This window comes from Mastigoproctus giganteus, chromosome 11 (assembly GCF_048544385.1).
Source record: "Mastigoproctus giganteus isolate SK-2022 chromosome 11, ASM4854438v1, whole genome shotgun sequence".
NCBI lineage: Eukaryota > Metazoa > Arthropoda > Arachnida > Uropygi > Thelyphonidae > Mastigoproctus > Mastigoproctus giganteus.
Window position 1 is genome coordinate 33,984,782 of NC_143585.1, and position 20,242 is coordinate 34,005,023.

Consider the following 20,242-nt stretch of genomic DNA (forward strand, 5'->3'; position numbering starts at 1 on the left):
TGGCACACCCAGGATCCTGAGTTGGATATCATCATTCTTCTCTATCTTGGTGATTGCCTTCTACTTCTCTCTCTCTCTCTCTCTCTCTCAGGGTAACTTGGGAATTTTTTTTTTTTTTTTTGTTTGGCTGGTGCAGCTTAAGCTCAAACTTCCTTACACCATATGGCTAATAATAATAATAATAATAATAATAATAAATTTCTAATAACAAAAACCACGGAATCGGCTCTTCGCAGGAGTCGACACTCATCACTAGACTCCAGTGTTTGGGCGTTTGTGTTCAGTACTAGTCAAATTGTTCATATTAGAAACAAATGAAGATGCACTGAGAGTTTCATCACTTAATTTCCATAATTTCAGATCTGTAAATGTATGTTTATTTTTTACAGATTTCAACATAAAACAAAGAAGTAAGTATTATTACTTTCAATAACGTGTTTTTTTTCCTTTACACTTTAGGGTTAACATTTCTGTTCTCAATCCTGTGATATCATTACACACAACCGAAAGGAAATTATTTAAAATGTGAACTGCGAAGGTTCTATTATAATAATTTTAAATAATACAAAAATGAAAATCCTTTTCTTATATGTATGTTTTTTAATTCTTCCAATTGTGAACGAAACCGTGAGTGGCACCAGCTGACAACAAAATGTTGAAGTAATTGTGGACGCTAAAAGCGATTAATTGTTTGCTTTGGTTTGGTTGCGGTAATTTTGAATTGTGGCAATGAATTGATATGATGTACTGAGATAAAGGTTGTATCTCCCGTGAATTATGCCAATATGGTTAATCTGAATGCGCTACGTGTTATTTCTCTTATAATTTATTATTAATTGGACCAGTTTGAAACTTTTGGTTTATGTTGTAAAGTGTTTTAAATTAAACAATCATAAATTGATTGTTAATAAACCCCAGGGGCTCACATCTGGTGAGTATGAGCTTGGCACACACCCAAGGTCCTGAGCTGGATATCATTATTCTTCTCTTCTTGGTGATTCCCTTCTACTTCTGACTCTTGCTCGCTCTCAGATAGTTGTAATCAATGGACACTGCTCATCGTGGACTAATGTTATTAGTGGAGTCCCTCAGGGCTCAGTGTTGGGTCCATTATTGTTTTCTGTATTTATAAATGATATTGATGATGGTATATCAAGCTTAATGTCCAAGTTTGCAGATGATACAAAGGTTGGCAGGGTTGTCAAGGACACTACTGACACTATGCTGCTGCAACAGGATCTGGAAAGGTTGAGCAGATGGGCTGAGAGGTGGCAAATGAAGTTTAACATTGACAAATGTAAAGTACTACACATGGGAAACAGCAACCCCAGAGCAACGTATCAACTCTGTGGTACTACACTGACAGTGGTAGAGAATGAAAGGGACTTGGGGGTGATTGTGCAGGCAGATATGAAGTTCTCTGAGCAGTGCAGACGGGCTGCAAGAGTAGCTCATGGAGTATTGTCAATGATATACAGGAATTTTTCCAGCAGGGATAAGGAGGTGATTATTCCATTGTATAAGGCAATGGTCAGGCCACACCTAGAGTACTGTATACAGGTCTGGAGGCCTCATTTCAAGAAGGATGTAGAGCTGCTGGAACGAGTACAGAGAAGGGCAACAAGATTAGTGAATGGAACAAAGGGGTGCTCTTACGAAGAAAGGCTTAAGTTTTGCAAATTACAGTGTCTGGAGACTAGGCACCAGCGAGGTGATCTGATAGAGGTGTATAAAGCCTTGAATGGTTTAAGCATGCTCAATGCTGATGGGATTCTTCCTCTAGCTCAGAAAATTCACCTGAGAGGGCATTAATTCAAATTGAGGAAAGACAGATGTAGGATAGACGTGCGGAAATTTGCCTTTAGCCAGCGGGTGGTTGGTTGTTGGAACAGACTTCCATCCCTTGTGGTGGAGGTTGATAGCCTAAATAAGTTTAAGGGTCAGCTGGACAGGTATTTTGAACGAACAGAGGGGTGAAGTGGAAGTGGGTTTTTTTTTTTTTTTTTGGCTGATGCTGCATAAGCTTGCTTTCTTGCATCAAATGCCTCTACTAATGCTAATGCTCTCCCTTCCTCAGGGTAACTCCGAATTTTTTTTTGGCTGGTGCAGCAAAGGCCTCAAGCTTCCTTGCACTATATGGCTAGTAATAATAATAATAATTTCGAAAATTTAATTTATGTTAATTACATAGTGAGGTGTGCCTCTTATTTTATATAGTGTATCTGTAAGATTCAGTTGTTGCCTTCTGTTCTTATTTCAGAAGTGAACCAATTTCTGTTACCTTTGGTTATGTATGCCTATGAATTTTAAGTATAGTGCAGACCACTGGGTTAAACTTCAGAAAAAGACTCGGTTAATATTTACGAGTGGATACCCCTTCCTATCGACTGTTGTGAGTAGTAGATTGACGTAGTCAACCATGGTTAGTCTTAGTTAGGGTGTTTATCCACCTAATTAAACTCTTACCCATGGATCTTTGTGACAGCAAATGATGGCCAGATCTCGCTCTGTCCACTGGTTTGGCTTTTTGGCTGCTAATCACAATTTTATGTTAAAGTGAATGCAATATATAATAGACAGGCCTGTAAACTTGACCTTCGTTTGTAGTAGGAGTTTTCTTAACAGCTTTCATTTCCACTAGTGAAAAAAAGGTCAGGTTAGATTACTCCACTAAGTTCGAGATGGATTCAAGCAAAAAAAATATCACACTAAACTTTACAGATACCATTTTTCTCTAGAATCCATCTTGAATTTGGTGGCGTAAACTAACCTAACTAACATTTAGTGTACACTGTAATTTTTTGGTACAGAGTACACACTAAATGTACACTCTGTACTAAATTCGGAGTATAAAGTAACCTAACCTTTTTTAAAAAGCTATTACAGCAAATTAAACATAAATGCTAATTACAAATTAAACATAAACATAAATAGACAGGCTGTTACCAGCCTATCTATTGTATTCCTGCTGGCTCTACTTTCTTGCAGCATTGCATTTACTCTAATGCAAAATCATGGTGATTGGCAGCCAATCAGCTCGAAGCAGTGGGCAAAGCTAGATCTGGCCATCATCTGCTGTCACAAAAATCTATGGGTAGGAGTCTTTTTCTTTAGTTTAACCCACCACTGTTATAATCAGTGTAATAAAAAAACTCAATAGTTTTTGTCATCACTATTGTACCAAAATTGACCCCCAGGGGCTCACATCTGGTGAGTATGGGCTTGGCACACCCAGGGTCCTGAGCTGGATATCAACATTCTTCTCTTTCTTGGTGACTCCCTTCTATTTCTGACCCCCCCCCCCCCCCTCTCTTCTCTCTCTCTCTCTCTCTCTCTCTCTCTCTCTCTCTCTCTCTCTCTTCTCTCTCTCTCTCTCTCTCTCTCTCAGGTGTAACTCAGAATTTTTTTTTTTTTTTTGGCTGGTGCAGCAAAAGCCTCAGGCTTCCTTGCATCATATGGCTAATTATAATAATAATAAATTTCCAAGAACTTACATTCTGTGAAAGGCGTTATGTTGAAATGAATGTATGGCTGCTGTAACCGAGTAGTCAAATGTAACAGTACAGGTGTCCACAAGAGTATAGTAGTTTCACCATTTGTGATTCATTCAGAAAGATCTAGGTTTGAGCACTTTAGTGGACTGGAGAAATTTCTAACAGTTTTTTCATTCAGGGCTATAGTTAGCCAACCTCAAGTGGAGGAAGTAGAGTTTTCGTCCTTGAGAGTTATTCCAGGTTTTTTGGTCTGCAATGCATGTCATGGAAATTATTTTGTGAATGCAGACATTGCACAATATGGTCTCGGTCACTGATGCACCTAAAACTCAAAACAAGTGAAGGTACAATAGTACATAATTTGAGTTAACTGTGGTTGAAGTCCACATGATGGGCTGAATAATAGTTATGATCTTGTATTTCTGTTTTTAAACTTTTCTGATCTTATATGGTCGTTGTGGAGTATAAACAGAAAAGTTATTTTATTTAACTTCATAAATCTGACACTTTTAGAATTTTTCTCTGTGGGTAGTCAATCAAGAGCACAGCAGAAATAGTCTGGCTAGATTTAAAAGGGAAAAAAATAAAGCAGTTAATGCTAATTTTAATCGCTGAAATTAGCATTAGTAGAGGCATATGATGCAAGAAAGCAAGCTTATGCAGCATCAGCCAAAAAAAAACCTTCCACTTCATCCCTCCGTTCGAAATACCTGTCCAGCTGAGCCTTAAATTTATTTAGGCTATCAACCTCCACAATAAGGGATGGAAGTCTGTTCCACCAACCAACTACCCACTGGCTAAAGGCAAATTTCTGCATGTCTATCCTACATCTGTCTTTCCTCAATTTGAATTTATGCCCTCTCAGGTGATTATTCTGAGCAAGAGGAAGAATCCCATCAGCATTTAGCATGCTCAAACTATTCAAGGCTTTATACACCTCTATCAGATCACCTCGCCGGTGCCTAGTCTCCAGACACTGTAATTTGCAAAACTTAAGCCTTTCTTCGTAAGAGCAACCCTTTGTTCCATTCACTAATCTTGTTGCCCTTCTCTGTACTCGTTCCAGCAGCTCTACATCCTTCTTGAAATGAGGCCTCCAGACCTGTATACAGTACTCAAGGTGTGGCCTGACCATTGCCTTATACAAGGGAATAATCACCTCCTTATCCCTGCTAGAAAAAGGGTGCTAGAAAAATTCCTGTATATCATTGACAAGACACCATGAGCTACTCTTGCAGCCTGCACTGCTCAGAGAACTTCATATCTGCCTGCACAGTTACCCCCAGGTCTTTTTCATTCTCTACCACTGTCAGTGTAGTACCACAGAGTTGATATGTTGCTCTGGGGTTGCTGTTTCCCATATGTAGTACTTTAGATTTGTCAATGTTGAACTTCATTTGCCACCTCTCAGCCCATCTGCTCAACCTTTTCAGATCCTGTTGCAGCAGCATAGCGTCAGTAGTGTCCTTAACAACCCTGCCAACCTTTGTATCATCTACGAACTTGGATATGAATCAATATTATTTATAAATACAGAAAACAATAATGGACCCAACACTGAACCCCTAGGGACTCCACTAATAACATCAGTCCACGATGAGCAGTGTCCATTGATTACCACTCTCTGTCTTCTCCCCCTCAACCACCCCTTTATCCATAGCAGCAATTTGCCTCCAATGCCACACTGCTCCAATTTGTGTAGCAGTCTTCCATGTGCAACAGTATCAAAAGCCTTTCTAAGATCCAAGTATATAATATCAAAGTTATTCCCTGCATCCAGTTCTTTTGTGACTGCATCATAGTATCCAATCAAATTGGTCAGGCAAGACTTTCCCTTAACAAAACCATGTGTCCGAGCTATAACTGAAGTCTTGTCTAGATGATCTGCAGTGCTTCTTTAATCAATGCCTCCATTAATTTTCCTGGAACAGAAGTTAAACTCACAGGTCTATAATTAATTGTGTCAGCCTTTGATCCTCCTTTGTGAATTGGGGTCACATTTGCACATCTCCAGTCTATGGGTACCTCCCCTGAGTCCAAGGAATTGCACAACTACAATATTGCACCTTTTATACTTGATCCATGCTAGAGGTGTGATTTGAACTCATGAACTTTATTCCTTAGGCAAGCATACCACCTGTTGGACCGATTCTGCAGCATAGGTTTGCATTTTGGCTAATGCCTGTGTCTTTAGCTGTGTAGGGATTACAGGAATCAGAGTTACGTGTATTATCTAATAATATATTGAAATGTGATTTCTGTGCTGTTAAAATGGTTGGTATGTGCATATGCATATATACATGCATGTGTGCATACATATGTCATGACTGATTTTGGAATTGTAATGAGAACCAAAACTATGTAGGATATTTCCAGATTTCACCAACAAGTACGTAGGTGCAGTTCTATATACAAAAGCAAGTAAAGTTTATATAAATGCTTGGAAAATCTTCCTTTCTGAGTTACAGCTGTGTTTTGTGTATTTTTAGAAATAGTTCTCTGTTTCAAAACAAGTAAGGAAGTGTGTGTATATATCCAGAAAACACTTCCTTTCTGAGTTGCATCAATTTTGCATGTTCTGTGAACATTCCAACACAACTACATAAATTAGACACCCCACACTTACTATTGGCAGTGTTAGTGTTTGAAATAATCAAAATTTGGAAATTTATTAATTAGTAAAAGTGTTAGTTTTATTTTAAAATGAAATGAAATGATATGATAATAGTATACCACTCTGGATTTTTCTAGTCTATCTAGAGACGCTTTTTCCTTTCATTGTGTATGTGATAATGTTTTGGGTATATGACATTGTTATCCACCAGTCAACCTAAAGTTGCTGAATTAATTTTTAATTTGAATATTTTCACTGAAAGAGGCAAATTTGCTACTCAGTTAACTCTGAGACTCTGCTGTGATGATCATTTCGAGATCCAGAGTTGATTGTTGTTTGGAATGACATAGGGTGTAGCAATAATTTTGAAATTTCAAGCAAATTGTTGATTTTATCTCTTTCAGATGCTTTTTGAATAATATAGAACTAAACAATTGCACTCACCAAAATTGTTGTCACTTGTAACTCTTGCCATCTATTGCAACTCTTATAATAGGAAGCCAGAGTGGTTGTTGAGTTTCATTCTAGATACAGTAAATCCTCGTTAATCTGGAGTAATTGGGGAGAGAGAGGTCATCCAGATTAGTGAAGCAAAAGATAGTCCTAAAAGACAAAAAAAAAAAAACTTAGAACACAAATAAATGGAAAATTTAATGATATAGGTAGTGCTGATAAAAATAAATTTAAAAAATATCACTGTTGGAGCCTTTATTTAAAAACTATAAAAAGGCAATACATTTATCTATAAAAAGCATTTACATTTATCTATAAAATGCAATACATTTATTTATTGTATTGCATTTTAAAAAGGCAATGCAATATGAATAAGTGTATTGTCTTTTTATACATTTATCGGGTGGCACTGGTGTCGCACGCCAACGCCACTTGATCATTGCTGTGAATACCACTTAATTAATACAGCTTCTTCCAGCTTTTGGCTTTTTTATGTCTATCTATTTGATACACTGCTTTTATCACTCCCTACATGGAATTTTAAAGGAAATGTCTTTATAGATTCTGTTTTTTAATATCTGACATAGCCTATTGGCCAGTACCAAATTCTTCAGCAATTTTTTTTCCAGGAACACCAATTTCAAGTTATTATATTATTATTTTTTTTATTATTGCTCATATTATTTCTCCCTGATTGGGGGTTCTACATCATGATGAGTATTGCTACCAAATAAACAGGGTGGTTGTTATGTCTGGTAATACTGTTGGCTGAAGAACTCTCTGACTATCCTACAGTATTAGCCATATGGTGCAAGAAAGTTTGAGGCTTATGCTGCATGCACAAGCCAAAAAAGATTCCCAAATTACCCTGAGAGAGAGAGAGAGAGAGAGAGAGTTTGTTTTTTTAGGAGCATTAGCAACTAAGGCCATATTGCTCCGGGATATGCAGTGGTCATTCCCTGACCATTCCGCATCCTCCATATTTGGTGGTGACGGGCTCGAACCCCGGTCTAATCAAGAAGCGTGTGCTATGCACTGCTGCTCCTTCCCACCTGGCTACGGAGTCGCCAGAGAGAGAGAGAGAGAGAGAGAGAGAGAGAGAGAGAGAGAGAGAGAAAGAAAAAGTAGTAGTAGTAGTAGTGGCATGTGATGCAGGAAAGCAAATGTATGAGCTTATGCAGCATCAGCCAAAAAAAAAAAAAAAAAAAAATCACACCATTCCCTCCAAATGCCTGTCCAGTTCCTCCTTAAATTTATTCAACCTATCAACTTCCACAACGACAGATGGAAGTTTGTTCCAGCAATTAACCACCCGCTGGCTAAAGGCAAATTTCCGCACATCTAGTCTACCTCTGTCTTTTCTTAATTTGAATTTATGCCCCCTTAGGTTCGTAATCTGAACAAGTGGAAGGATCCCATCAGAATTCAGCGTGCTCAACCCATTCAAGGCCTTATATACCTCAATCAGATCACCGCGCAGATGCCTAGTCTCCAGCCACTGCAATTTGCAGAACTTAAGCTTCTCTTGGTAAGAGGATCCCCTCATTCCCCTCACCAATCTTGTTGCCCTTCTCTGTACATGCTCAAGTAAATCTACATCCTTCCTAAAATGAGGCCTCCAGACCTGTACACAGTACTCAAGGTGTGGCCTGACCATTGCCTTATACAGAGGGACAATCATTTCCTTCTCCCTGCTAGCAAAATTCCTATATATATCATTGACAGAACCCATGACCTACCCTGGAAGCCTGTCTGCATTGCTCAGAGAACTTCATATCTGACTGCACAATTACTCGGGCGCCTCCGTAGCCAGGTGGGAAGGAGCAGCAGTGCGTAGCACACGCTTCTTGATTAGACCGGGGTTCGAGCCGGTCACTACCAAATATGGAGGATGCGGACAGGTCAGAGAATGACCACCGCATATCCCGGAGCAATATGGCCTTAGTTGCTAATGCTCCTAAAAACCAAAATAACAACAACAACATAACAACAGCACAATTACTCCCAGGTCTTTTTCATTTTCTACCACCTTAAGTGTAGTACCACAAAGTTAGTACGTTTTTCTGAGGTTACTTCTACCCATATGCAGTACTTTGCATTTGTCAAGGTTAAACTTCAGTTGCCACTTCTTAGCCCATCTGCCCAAATTATCTAGATCCTGTTGCAGTAGCACACTGCCATTACTGTCATTAACAACCCTGCCAAAATTTGTATCATCTGCAAACTTCGACATTAAGCCTGATATACTTTCATCAATATCATCGATAAATATACAAAACAACAGTGGACCTAACACCGAACCCTGTGGGACTCCACTAATAACATTAGTCCAAGAAGAGCAGCACCCATTGATTACCATCCTCTGTCTTCTCGCGCTTAACCATCCTTTTATTCCTTGTAGCAACTTACCCTTAATACCATTCTGCTCCAATTTGTACAATAGTCTTCCATGCACAACAGTGTCAAAAGCTTTCCTGAAATCCAAATATATGATATCAAAATTATTTTTTGCATCTAGTTCCTTTGTAACCACATCATAATATCCTATCAAATTTGTCAGACAAGACTTTCCCTTAACAAACCCATGCTGTGTCTGAATTATTGCTGCAGTCTTGTCTAGATGATCCTGCAATGCATCTTTAACCAGCGACTCCATTATTTTACCCGGAACAGAAGTTAAACTAACTGGTCTGTAATTGCTCATGTCACCCTTCGATCCCCCTTTGTGAATTGGGGATACATTTGCACATCTCCAGTCCGTGGGAACCTCCCCTGAGTCCAAGGATGCTCTCATAATTATGGCTAAGGGTTTGCTTAGTTGTTTGCCGCCTCCTTTAATATAACTGGATAGATCCCATCCACCCCAGGTGCTTTTCTTACGTTTAACTTCAACAAATTCTCTTCCACTTTGCTCTCAGTTATTACAAGATCATTAAGCACCCTGCTACAATTTGATAACCTTCTGCCATTTTCAAACCTTAATAATTCCTAACGTGTGAATGTAGATGCAAAATACTCATTCAGTTTGTTTGCTATCTGAGCAGGATCATCAACAGTCGAACCATCTATATCAAATGGACCAATGAGATTCATCCCCTTCCTTTTAGAGTTTATATAAGTAAAGAAACCTTGCTGTTTTTCTTAGCATCTTTTGCCAAGGATTTCTCGTAATCTGCGTTCGCCTGCCGAACCTCCTTTGTGACCTGATTACAGATTAACTCATATCTGCCATAGGCTTCTGAGTCGCTTGATAATTTATATGCATCCCATGCATTTTTCTTCTCTGTTACAGTCTCATTAGTTCATTTGACAACCATTTAGGCCTAAACCTTGAACAGTATTTCTTAATAGGTATGAAACTTTTAGTAGCTTCCACGATTAATTCCTTGAATGCTTCCCACTTAGAATTTACTGTTGGTAACATCGTCAGTTGATCCCACTGTACAGAATTTAAAAACTGTTGGAGACCACTGTACTCGCCTTTACGGAAGCAAAAACCCTTTCCTTTACCCCTGATGGTAACTAAATCTTTAAGTAAATCCCACGTCAGTACACTGTGATCACTGCCACCTAGTGGTTCTTTTATCTGCAAATTCCTAATACATGAATGATCACTGCTGATAACCAGATCAAGAGTATTACTTTCTCTGGTTGCCTCTCGAACATGCTGCTGCAGAAAACAATCATCCAATAAATCCACAAAAGTCTGACTAGTGTTTGAGTGCCCAACCCACAAGTTCCAGTCAATATCTGGGAAGTTAAAATCCCCCATTATATAAGACATTCCGATTTACTAGCCCACTCTATTTCTCTGTACAATTGTTCATTGTACTCATTGGAGTCATTAGGCCTATAACACACTCCTACTCTAATTTTTGCTTTCGTAGTGCTTATGTCACACCAAACTGACTCAACAGTGCACTGTTCATCTATATCAACTGGATGCACTTCTTTTGATTTTGTTTTTCTTTATTAACAGCATAACACCTCCTCCCTTCCTATCCTGTCTATCCTTTCTGTACACATTGTACTCCCCAAATTCCAGTTCGGCATTCCTTATATCTGTGTGACACCACGTCTCTGATATCCCAACAATATCCACCTTTGATGTCTTGACCAACACTTCAAATTCATCAAATTTATTTACTATACTTCTAGCATTGGTATACATGCACCTATTCCTATTCCCAGCCACTCTAACACATCCCATATACCCACCTGTTTCACGATGACTGACATCCAAGAAAGAGAAGAATGATGATATCCAGCTCAAGGTGTTCTATCACTTTGAGCTTATTAATGATAGTTAAAGTAAAGTGTTTTCTTTTTATTTCACTTTTTAATTCTTTAGAGCCCATAATTATTATAAAATATATTAACTTATGCATATACAATACAAAGCTTTAGATATCTTAAAATACCATATAGATGGACTAATAATAAAATAGCAAATGCTTAAATAAGCGGTACTCACCTTGAATAAATCTGCATGGTTTAATTAGAAAGGGTTGGTTAATATTTAGGTTGAATAGTTGAATTAAAAAGACTAGGGAGGGGCAAAAATAAAGTGTTATTTTGGAAATTAGAATAGGTGCAAGAAAGGGTTGGTTAATATTTAGGTTGATTGGTTGAATTAAAAAGACTAAGGGAGGGGCAAAAATAAAGTGTTATTTTGGAAATTAGAATAGGTGCAAGGAAGCAGGTGTGTACACATCTAATCCTTGGTTGTCATTAAAGTAGGGAAAAATAGTTGAAATTAAATAAATAATATAGTGGGCCAATAGTCATTACGGAGACTTTCGTTGGATTACGTCTTCAGTTGGCAATTGAGTGGGTAGAGAACGCGCGCAACCTATTGTGGCTAATGATTGCCTGATATTTTGGTGGAGCCATTTCTGCCACCTCCCTCGTTGAAGTCGTCGGTGATTTGTGCCACTGTCACTCTCCGGTTGGCTGAAACAATGCAAGACAGACATCGACAGCCACTCATCCACCAACTTTCTCTGCCCACAGTGCTGTCCACAATTTTATGTTATTCTGTAAATGCCGTATTCCCGATACACTCTTGATACTGTTGAATGGGGACAGTACAATTTCTGTACCACCTCCACACTAGAGTGACCCATGTGTTTGGCACCCACTAGCATCCCTCTTTCAAAGTCGGTTAACTCACGACATTAATCCATACTGACATCAAATTACTGTCTGCATGAATGCAGTGATGCAGTGTAGCTATATACCTGCCAAGCGGTGGGTTTTTCCACTAGCGAGAGGGGTGACAGCATCACATTGCCAGGAACCCTGTGAATTGTGTCCTTTTGGTGTATTTAGCATTAGTTGAGGCATATGATGCAAGAAAGTAAGCATCTGGTCACTCCAAGTGTTTGTCTATTTCAGCCTTAAATTTATTTGAGCTATCAACTTCCACAACAACAGATGGAAGTCTGTTCCAGCAATCAACTACCTGTTGGCTAAAGGACAACTTCCGCACATCTATTCTACAACTGTCTTTCCTCAATTTGAATCTATGCCCTCTCTGAGCAAGCAGAAATATCTTAAGCAAGTCCTCAGATCTCCTACTCTTAATATCATTAGTACCAACCTGTAAAAAAATGTCACCTTTTGTGCCCTTAATAGATGATATAGCAGATATCGTCTGCTTTTGCCCCTAGCACACATATTCTGGTCCTGTTCCACATATCCTATCCTATCCTATGTATTGATGATACGTTGACACTTCTCCAATCCAGAGAAATCTGTGAAGTCCAATGATCTTTTCATAATTAGTGTCAATTGTTTAATACATTCTTTGGCCTCCTTCAAAATTGCTGGGTTCCTCAAAATTGGTATCAACTCCAGTTGCATTTAGGCTGAAAGTTTTTCTAATAAGCAGTCGTGTGTGATTTTGAAATCACTAATTTCATCTATCTCAGCCTCGCTTGCATAGACTCTCCTCAGCATAAAGGCTTGTTCATCAGTAAAGACTGATGCAAAATAGCTATTCAGTTCATCATGAGGGTTCGATTTGATTCGCTTTATTCTTCGTGTTCAAATACATTGAAAATTCCTTGACCCCATCCTTTGCTCTCTTAGCCATGGTTTTCTCATACTCAGCCTTGACTTCCCTAACCTCCTTTGTCGTTCTATTGAGCACCAACTTCTAGCTGCTGTAAACTTCAGTATTTTTAATTGCTCTTTAACTTCAGTTAAAGTACTCCACACAGTACTCCACACCTTGAGTACTGTATACAGGTCTGGAGGCCTCATTTCAAAAAGAATGTAGAGCTGTTGGAACGAGTACAGAGAAGGGCAACAAGATTAGTGAATGGAACAAAGGGTTGCTCTTACGAAGAAAGGCTTAAGTTTTGCAAATTACAGTGTCTGGAGACTAGGCACCGGTGAGGTGATCTGATAGAGGTGTATAAAGCCTTGAATGGTTTGAGCATGCTCAATGCTGATGGGATTCTTCCTCTTGCTCAGAATAATCACCTGAGAGGGCATAAATTCAGATTGAGGAAAGACAGATGTAGGATAGATGTGTGGAAATTTGCCTTTAGCCAGTGGGTAGTTGGCTAGTGGAACAAACTTCCATCCATTGTTGTGGAAGTTGATAGCCTAAATAAATTTAAGGCTCAGCTGGACAGGTATTTTGAACAAACGGAGGGGTGAAGTGGAAGGTTTTTTTTTTGGCTGATGCTGCATAAGTTTGCTTTCTTGCATCGTATGCCTCTACTAATGCTAACTTTCTCATTCAACCCCAACATACAAGTATGTCACTGTAGTTATTAGTTGCTGACCAATGAAATTCTTGTGTTTTTGGTGGTGGTGGGATTTGGAGAGTGAAGATTGAAAATGTAAAACAGTTTTTCATATGTATATTATAAATATGCTGTTTGCATTGTTACAATTTGTTATCAGTTAGATATGTTGGCATCTGCTTATCAAGATTATTTTTTGAGACAGGTTTATAGCTGCTATATGCAATCAGCATGGAATTAGAGATTGGAAAGCCAGATCGTAATGGGGATGAAGGAAACAAAGGTGAAAAAAAAGTGAGGAGGAGGATGAAAAAGATATATAAAAAAATCAAGGAACAGGTAAGTTTAGATAAATCTTCATTGCTATAATTTGAAGAAATTTTGGAGAGATTGTATACTATAGTTAAAAAAGATACAGTAGAATGTTAAATCAGCAGCATTGATCAGAGCATTCCCAATTTTTGAAACCTAATACTATATGGTTTCACTCGCAATGAAGTGCATAGATCTTCAACTGCTGTAGAAAGATTATGCAATATAATATTCTAGTTGTGGATAACGTTGCTACTGGTTCATTATAGTGTATTGTCCACTTCAGAAAATTTTCACAAGTGTTCATTCTGAACACACAAGCAGGTGCACCTATTTCATCCTTACTTGGGGGCATGCCTTTACATCGTTTAATAGTGTTAATAATCTTAAACAGTTTAAAATTGTTCACCCAGTAATATTATCTTTTATTTTAATACTCTATTAGACAAAACTCTGAGCAGTACAATTTTTTAAATTGCAAATGTATATTTTTAAATGATTTTTTTTAAAATGAAATAATTCACTGACATTTTATACATAAGTGTGCCTGTTCATTTAACTATTATCAAGCACATGAGTGATACGTAGTGCGCTTTTGAATGCTATTCATTATTCGATATAATGGGTACAAGAATAAATGAAATATTGGTTAGATACAAACTGAAAGGTGAATGATTTCTAAAGGAATTTATATTGCTTTCTCTCTCTAGCTAGCCAGTGTCAGAGTGAAATCTTTTCATCTTAAAATGCTTGTCTTTGGAAGTTTTGAATATTTTCATGGATTTTTTCCCTCTCTATTCAGTGTAGTGCTCTGCTCTGTAATGTTAAAATATTTTATTTTTTTCATAATCTACGTGCATGATTTTCAACCTCCTGCAAGCAAGGGATGGGGGGAGGTATCCCAAGAACCAGAAAGTGGGATAATAGTAGGAGAGTTGGAGTTACAGGGGAGATTTAAGTGGCATTTCAGAGGAGAAAATCCTGAGATAAGCAGGAAAAGGAAGTCACAAGAGTATGTAGGGAGGGAATGGGGATCAAACAGCAGAGAATAGCAGAAAGAGAAGAGAAGGGGAGAAGGTGAGAGTTGCCATCAGGCACCTCCAAGAAAGTGCACAGCATTTTTACCAATTACCAAGGAAATTGTAATCATTTAATTGTACATTTAATTATCTGTACCAATTGCAGAAGGTTTCTAATTTTCAGCTAGTGAGTGTAAAAGATCTATAAAATACATGTATTTCAGTTTTTATTAAAATCCAGGAGGAACTAAGTAAAAGACATTTAAAGAAAGTTGAGTGAATGTATGTTGAGGTGTGTGTGTAAATAAAATATTATTTATTGCCAAATGAAAGAGATAAAATACAAACTGGCTACCCTGGTACAATTTAACAAAGAGTGTAGAGATGAAAATTAAAATCTAACTTAGCAGGGAGGGGAAAACTGATGCAGAAAAATCAGTACACTAAGTAAATACTACAATGAACAAACAATAATGTACAGGTTAAAGAATAATCTTTAACATGTACATCACTTTCAGTGTTTGCTTCAAAATTTCCACCTCGGTAAAGTTTTATAGCCAAGTTCATATGTCCATAAGTCTGGGTCACTCTTGAGTGAAGAAAATATCATTGTTTTGTTAAAAAAAAAAACAATTGCTGTGCTATTAATGAGGGAGAAGCATAAAGCTGGAGTCATCACAGAGAAGGCCTAGGAATCCTCCAGTGAATAAATATCCTTGGATTAAGAGTATCATGTAGTCCAGCAAGAAGATCAAATCAAGCACAGATTTCATTGTTTGAAAGTTCCAGAGCTTTTGTATTGATGGTATCCCAGCATTAACTAATAAAATATTCCTGGAATACACTGTATGTCATTTCAAAACAATTACCTCAATTACCTCAGATAGTTGATTCATACGTCATAAGTGGGTAGACATAAAACAAAAAATACTTGAGTGTATTGTGGCCAGAAATTTTAGAGATGTATAACTTGAAGTTCCAAAAAAGCCTTCAAGATTCTAATCCTCATTGAACCAAAGTAGACTTTAAAGGATAGTTTGGGATTGCATATAATCTACAAAAAATCAACACTTCCCTAAAGGGGAAGTGGTGAATTTTTGTAATATAATCTTCAACCAAAAAAACTGTTAGAAAGGGAGAAATGTGATAAACTGAAGAACATATTTTGACTTCAGGGAATTGATAATTACCTAAAACAATGGAAGTATTTAATAAGCTCATTAAATGGAAAATTGCAACTGCTGTGTAGTTAAGCCATGTGACTTCTCTACCTCCACAGTCAAAACCACGTTCTGAATAAATTTATCATCATCCCAGAGAAAAGAAGCTAACATTGAAGGAAATAATAATGCTGATAAAATACTACCACAGGGAATTGCAACCTTAATAGTTCATAAATTATCAGAGGTAATTTGAGAAAAAACAAATTCCTGACAAACAAATGCCTTAATATGGCTTAATATCTTAATATACCTTAAAAAATACCAAAAAATACTTTACTGGTGACCCCAAAATGAAACTTAAGCATCACTAATTGCAGAAACTTGAATTGAGTCAAAAGCCAAAGCTATATCAAAAAACAGCAAGTAGTACTTTAGAATTCTGTGGCAACTGACTCTACTCACAAACTGCTACAAACACGTAATTGTTGAATGCTACGAGACAAAAACTGAATCCTTTCAAGAAGGGGAGAGCAGACAGAAATAAACCTATAATCAGATACAAATAGGATTTGTAACTTTAGGAACAGGAATGACTATAGATTTTACAAATATTAGGAACTGTCCCAGAGCTAAGGACTCTACAGTATAATTTTACTGAGGAGTTTAAAACAAAGAAAGAAGCAGCTTGCAAACAAAAGTTAGGGGAGTTAGAATCATATCCAACCACTGAGAAATCCAGCAAACCCTTTATAATATGAATCAGCTCAACCATTGAACAGATAACTGCAATGAAACCACAACAAGTATGTTGTGGAACCATACTTGTCTATCAAGTATGGTTCCAACAATTCTAAATACTTTGAAAAAGGTATATCTTAAAAATGTTGGATATGTTAATCCAGTTTTCAAAGTCCAGAAACATTAGAACTCACAGAATTACCTCAGAATTACACATTCCGAATATAACCTGAACAAATCCCTCTATATCTAACCTTTTTGTTTCCATAAATTTTAAGCATGTTTGTGAATGACAACCTTGAGAACTAGATGAAAGAACCTTCTTATAGAAAACAGTTTGTTTCATTTTAAAGAGCATTTTGAATTCAGATATCCACTACAGTTTTGAAAACAAATATATTCTTCAAGTTTTAAACATCAGGAACATTCAGTGAAGTAAAAAGAATTACTTTTTGTATATTTTTATAAAAAAAATAAAAAAAGTTATTTACTTTTCTCTTCTATTAATCACAGAAAGTGGAAAAATCCAATTAATCCAATCCAAGAAAAAAAAAATTGAACATGAATGAAATGTAATGTGTTACATATTGTATATTGACTATCTTGTAAAGATAGACAATGAAATTACCTCCAAATTTCTAAACAGTCCAAGCTCATTTTGTCATTTTCATGTTAAGAATTTTCTTTATTTGCCTTTGTTAAATTTTTGGCTTTACTATGTTTTTTCATAATGGAATGTATTGTTTTATATGAACATATTACATATGGACTGTACTCGTATTGTTTATGAACAATGAATAAAGAACTTTTTTTTTTTTTTTTTTCCCAGATGGAGTTTTACTTCAGTGATTCAAATTTGCACAAAGATAAATTTATGAGTGGATTACTTGAAGAAAGTAAAGATGGATGTAAGTATTAAAATAATGCATTCTCTTGTTCTTGCTTTTCAAGACACATCAGGCACATTTTTCAGTACCTGTTAATAAATTCCATAGTTCAGTTTGAGACATCATTGTTAGAGCAAAGTTATCAGTGTGTTTTAATACAGAGATTACCTCATTTACTCATTAGTCATTAAGTGGAAATTGTTTTAGTATCCAATAAATTTCACAATTTAAGCTCGGACCTTATGTGGAATTATCTATTACACTATGTGACAAAAAAATTGTTTGTTTATATTTAAATGTTTCTTTCTGTATTTTGTGTTTGTGTGTTGATCCCACTGGTGCCATTGATTTTTCTGTAATGTATTTTGGTGGCAGTCATGTGTTAGCTCCCCCTTTCCCACCAAACATTTTAATTTTTATGAAACATATACTTATTTTCAACAGAAAATATGGATTATCTTCCTTTGTAAATGTACACATTCACAAATAAAAATACAGGAAAGTCATATAGAAATTTCAGGTGGGGGAGGGTGGGGGGGGAGAGAGTGTTTAAGAATGTAGGCATTGGTAAAATAAAATTACGGCTTTCTCAGAGCGAATTGTAACAGGTTTAATAAATATACATAGAAACATACAAAGCTTTATTTCTATGTATATTTATTAAACCTGTTACAATTCGCTCTGAGAAAGCCGTAATTTTATTTTATCAATATGAATCCGGAGCGCATAGGCCTTTTTAACCATAGAATGTAGGCATGCAAATTGTCAGATATGCTGTTAAACATCTATTGTACTACATTCACAAAGTGATGAGACATTTAAAACATAGCGTAAATGAGGGAATGTGGCTTTCCTTTTATCAACACTTTCAGAAAAGAATATTATTTCACACTAATACTCTAAGTGAAAAAGACATGAAAAGAAATGGCAAATGCTCCTAAAACAATAATGCCCACAATCAGTTGGTTTGAGTAACACCTTTCCAAATTGCAATCAATTTACCATAAATCTTTCTGATTATAACCTTATGGAAATAGAATGCGATCTCCTTTATAAAGTTTTAAATTGCAGTGTTCCACTAAAACAGTTCTTTATAATTCCTATTTTAAGATAGTAAGAAACTTTTCAAGCAAATAGTGTTATTAATAGGAAATGAAACAACTTCTAATTTGAATAAGGATGATTGTAGCTTTTGAAACAATTAGTTCAAAATACTAAATTAGTCATCCAGAAGGTGGATAAAAGATTCTGTAGTACTTTTGAACAAATCTGATTATAATAATAAGTTAAGTGGCTTACTACAAGATGGGAACGTATCAGATTTTAGATAAAAATCCTGTAATAAAAATAAGAACAAATATCAAAAATAAATTAAAAAATTTAAAATCAGATGGAAAGATTAGTAGTAATTTGCATACTGATTTTATGTTATACAACACATTCTTTGTACATAATTGTTGCCATAAAATTATATAAATCAGATAGCCTTTAAGGCTAGTTAGTTTTAGAAATACTGCTACAGCAAATTTACAAAGTATATGGTGAATATACTAAAACTGTTAATGGATTGGTCCAGATATTGTATAAAAAGTGGGAAGCTTTCAGGGAAGTAATCATAGAAGCTATTAGGCTTTTCATACCAATTAAGAAATACTGTTCAAGGCATACACCTAAATGTATGTCAGATGAACTGATGAGATTTGTGGCAGAGAAGAAAAATGCATGGGATGCATATAAATTATCAGTGCTTTTTTTGGGATGGTACGCAACGGTACGGCATACCGGCACCTTTATTAACAGTGACGTGTGGCATTTGGATGCAGTTCACTTCGAAACTTGTAATATTCCGTAAATTTTTTTTTCACATGTTTACCTGCTATTCAGATAAGCTTAAAATCATTTGATTAAATTTGCATTTTTTACTGTCTATTGTTAAGATATTTTCTGTATAAAACTGTATAACCATTTTTATAATTCTAAATTACTCAGTCGGACCTCTGTTTAACGAAGTCCTTTTATAGTGAATTATTTTGAATTCCCCTTGGAAGTAACATTTTGAAATACTTTCTGTTGAGCAAAGAAAATTTTCATATAGCAAACGGATTAGGAGAGAATTAATTTGTTACACACTGTTCGCATTTCTGACCTTCAGGCAATTAGTGCTGCTGCTGCGCAAATTAAGAGAGCTAAAGGGATTAGCATTCTACAACTTAGTGGTACCTGGTAAAACCTATCTGACTACCTGTCGCACATACGGAGAAGTTGCGCTGTTCAACAGTTAGCAGATCAAGAGGGTATTCCCAATAGGCCCTGGTCCACCTTCTACTGCAGTGGTGTCCAAACTTTTCCCGTACAGGGGCCATATTCAAAAAAAATTCAAAGTTAGATTTCTTTAGTGTGTTACATTTTCCATATCTTGTTGCATGTAAAAGTAAAATTGAAAATATTCGAAACTTTTATTAAGTACAATACACAATTACATTTACTGAACAAAACATTTAATGAGAAAATGTTTTTGATAATTAGCAAAATTTAAAATGCTGTTTTATGTCACTTTCCTTGCGGGCTGTAGATTGGTCACCACTATGAATCAACTGTAAGCGCCCCATTCGAGAATTAGAAAAGTGATTTTCTTTTACCCCGACAAATAAACATCTGTTGTTTCGCGGAAGTGTGTTATCCCAATCTCTGTTTACATGGTCACATTTTGGGCAGTTTCAAAAAAAAAGAAAAGAAAAAAATTCAAATTTAAGAACTAGTGACAAAACCAATGATGATAGAGGGAAAACGAGGATAACGAAGGT

The 20,242-nt window shown here is 36.4% G+C and overlaps 1 protein-coding gene across 1 annotated transcript in view; it reads left to right on the top strand.

The window, feature by feature from the left end:
• Positions 1-297: 297 nt before the first annotated feature.
• Positions 298-20,242, top strand: part of Larp7 (La related protein 7) — a 100,542-nt gene continuing 80,597 nt past the window's right edge. Inside the window, exons 1-3 of the mRNA XM_090384723.1 lie at positions 298-410; positions 13,525-13,658; positions 17,381-17,459. Of these exons, the coding sequence (XP_090240849.1) occupies positions 13,551-13,658; positions 17,381-17,459 (187 nt within the window). The 5' untranslated portion in view covers positions 298-410; positions 13,525-13,550. The remainder of the gene's footprint in view (positions 411-13,524; positions 13,659-17,380; positions 17,460-20,242) is intronic.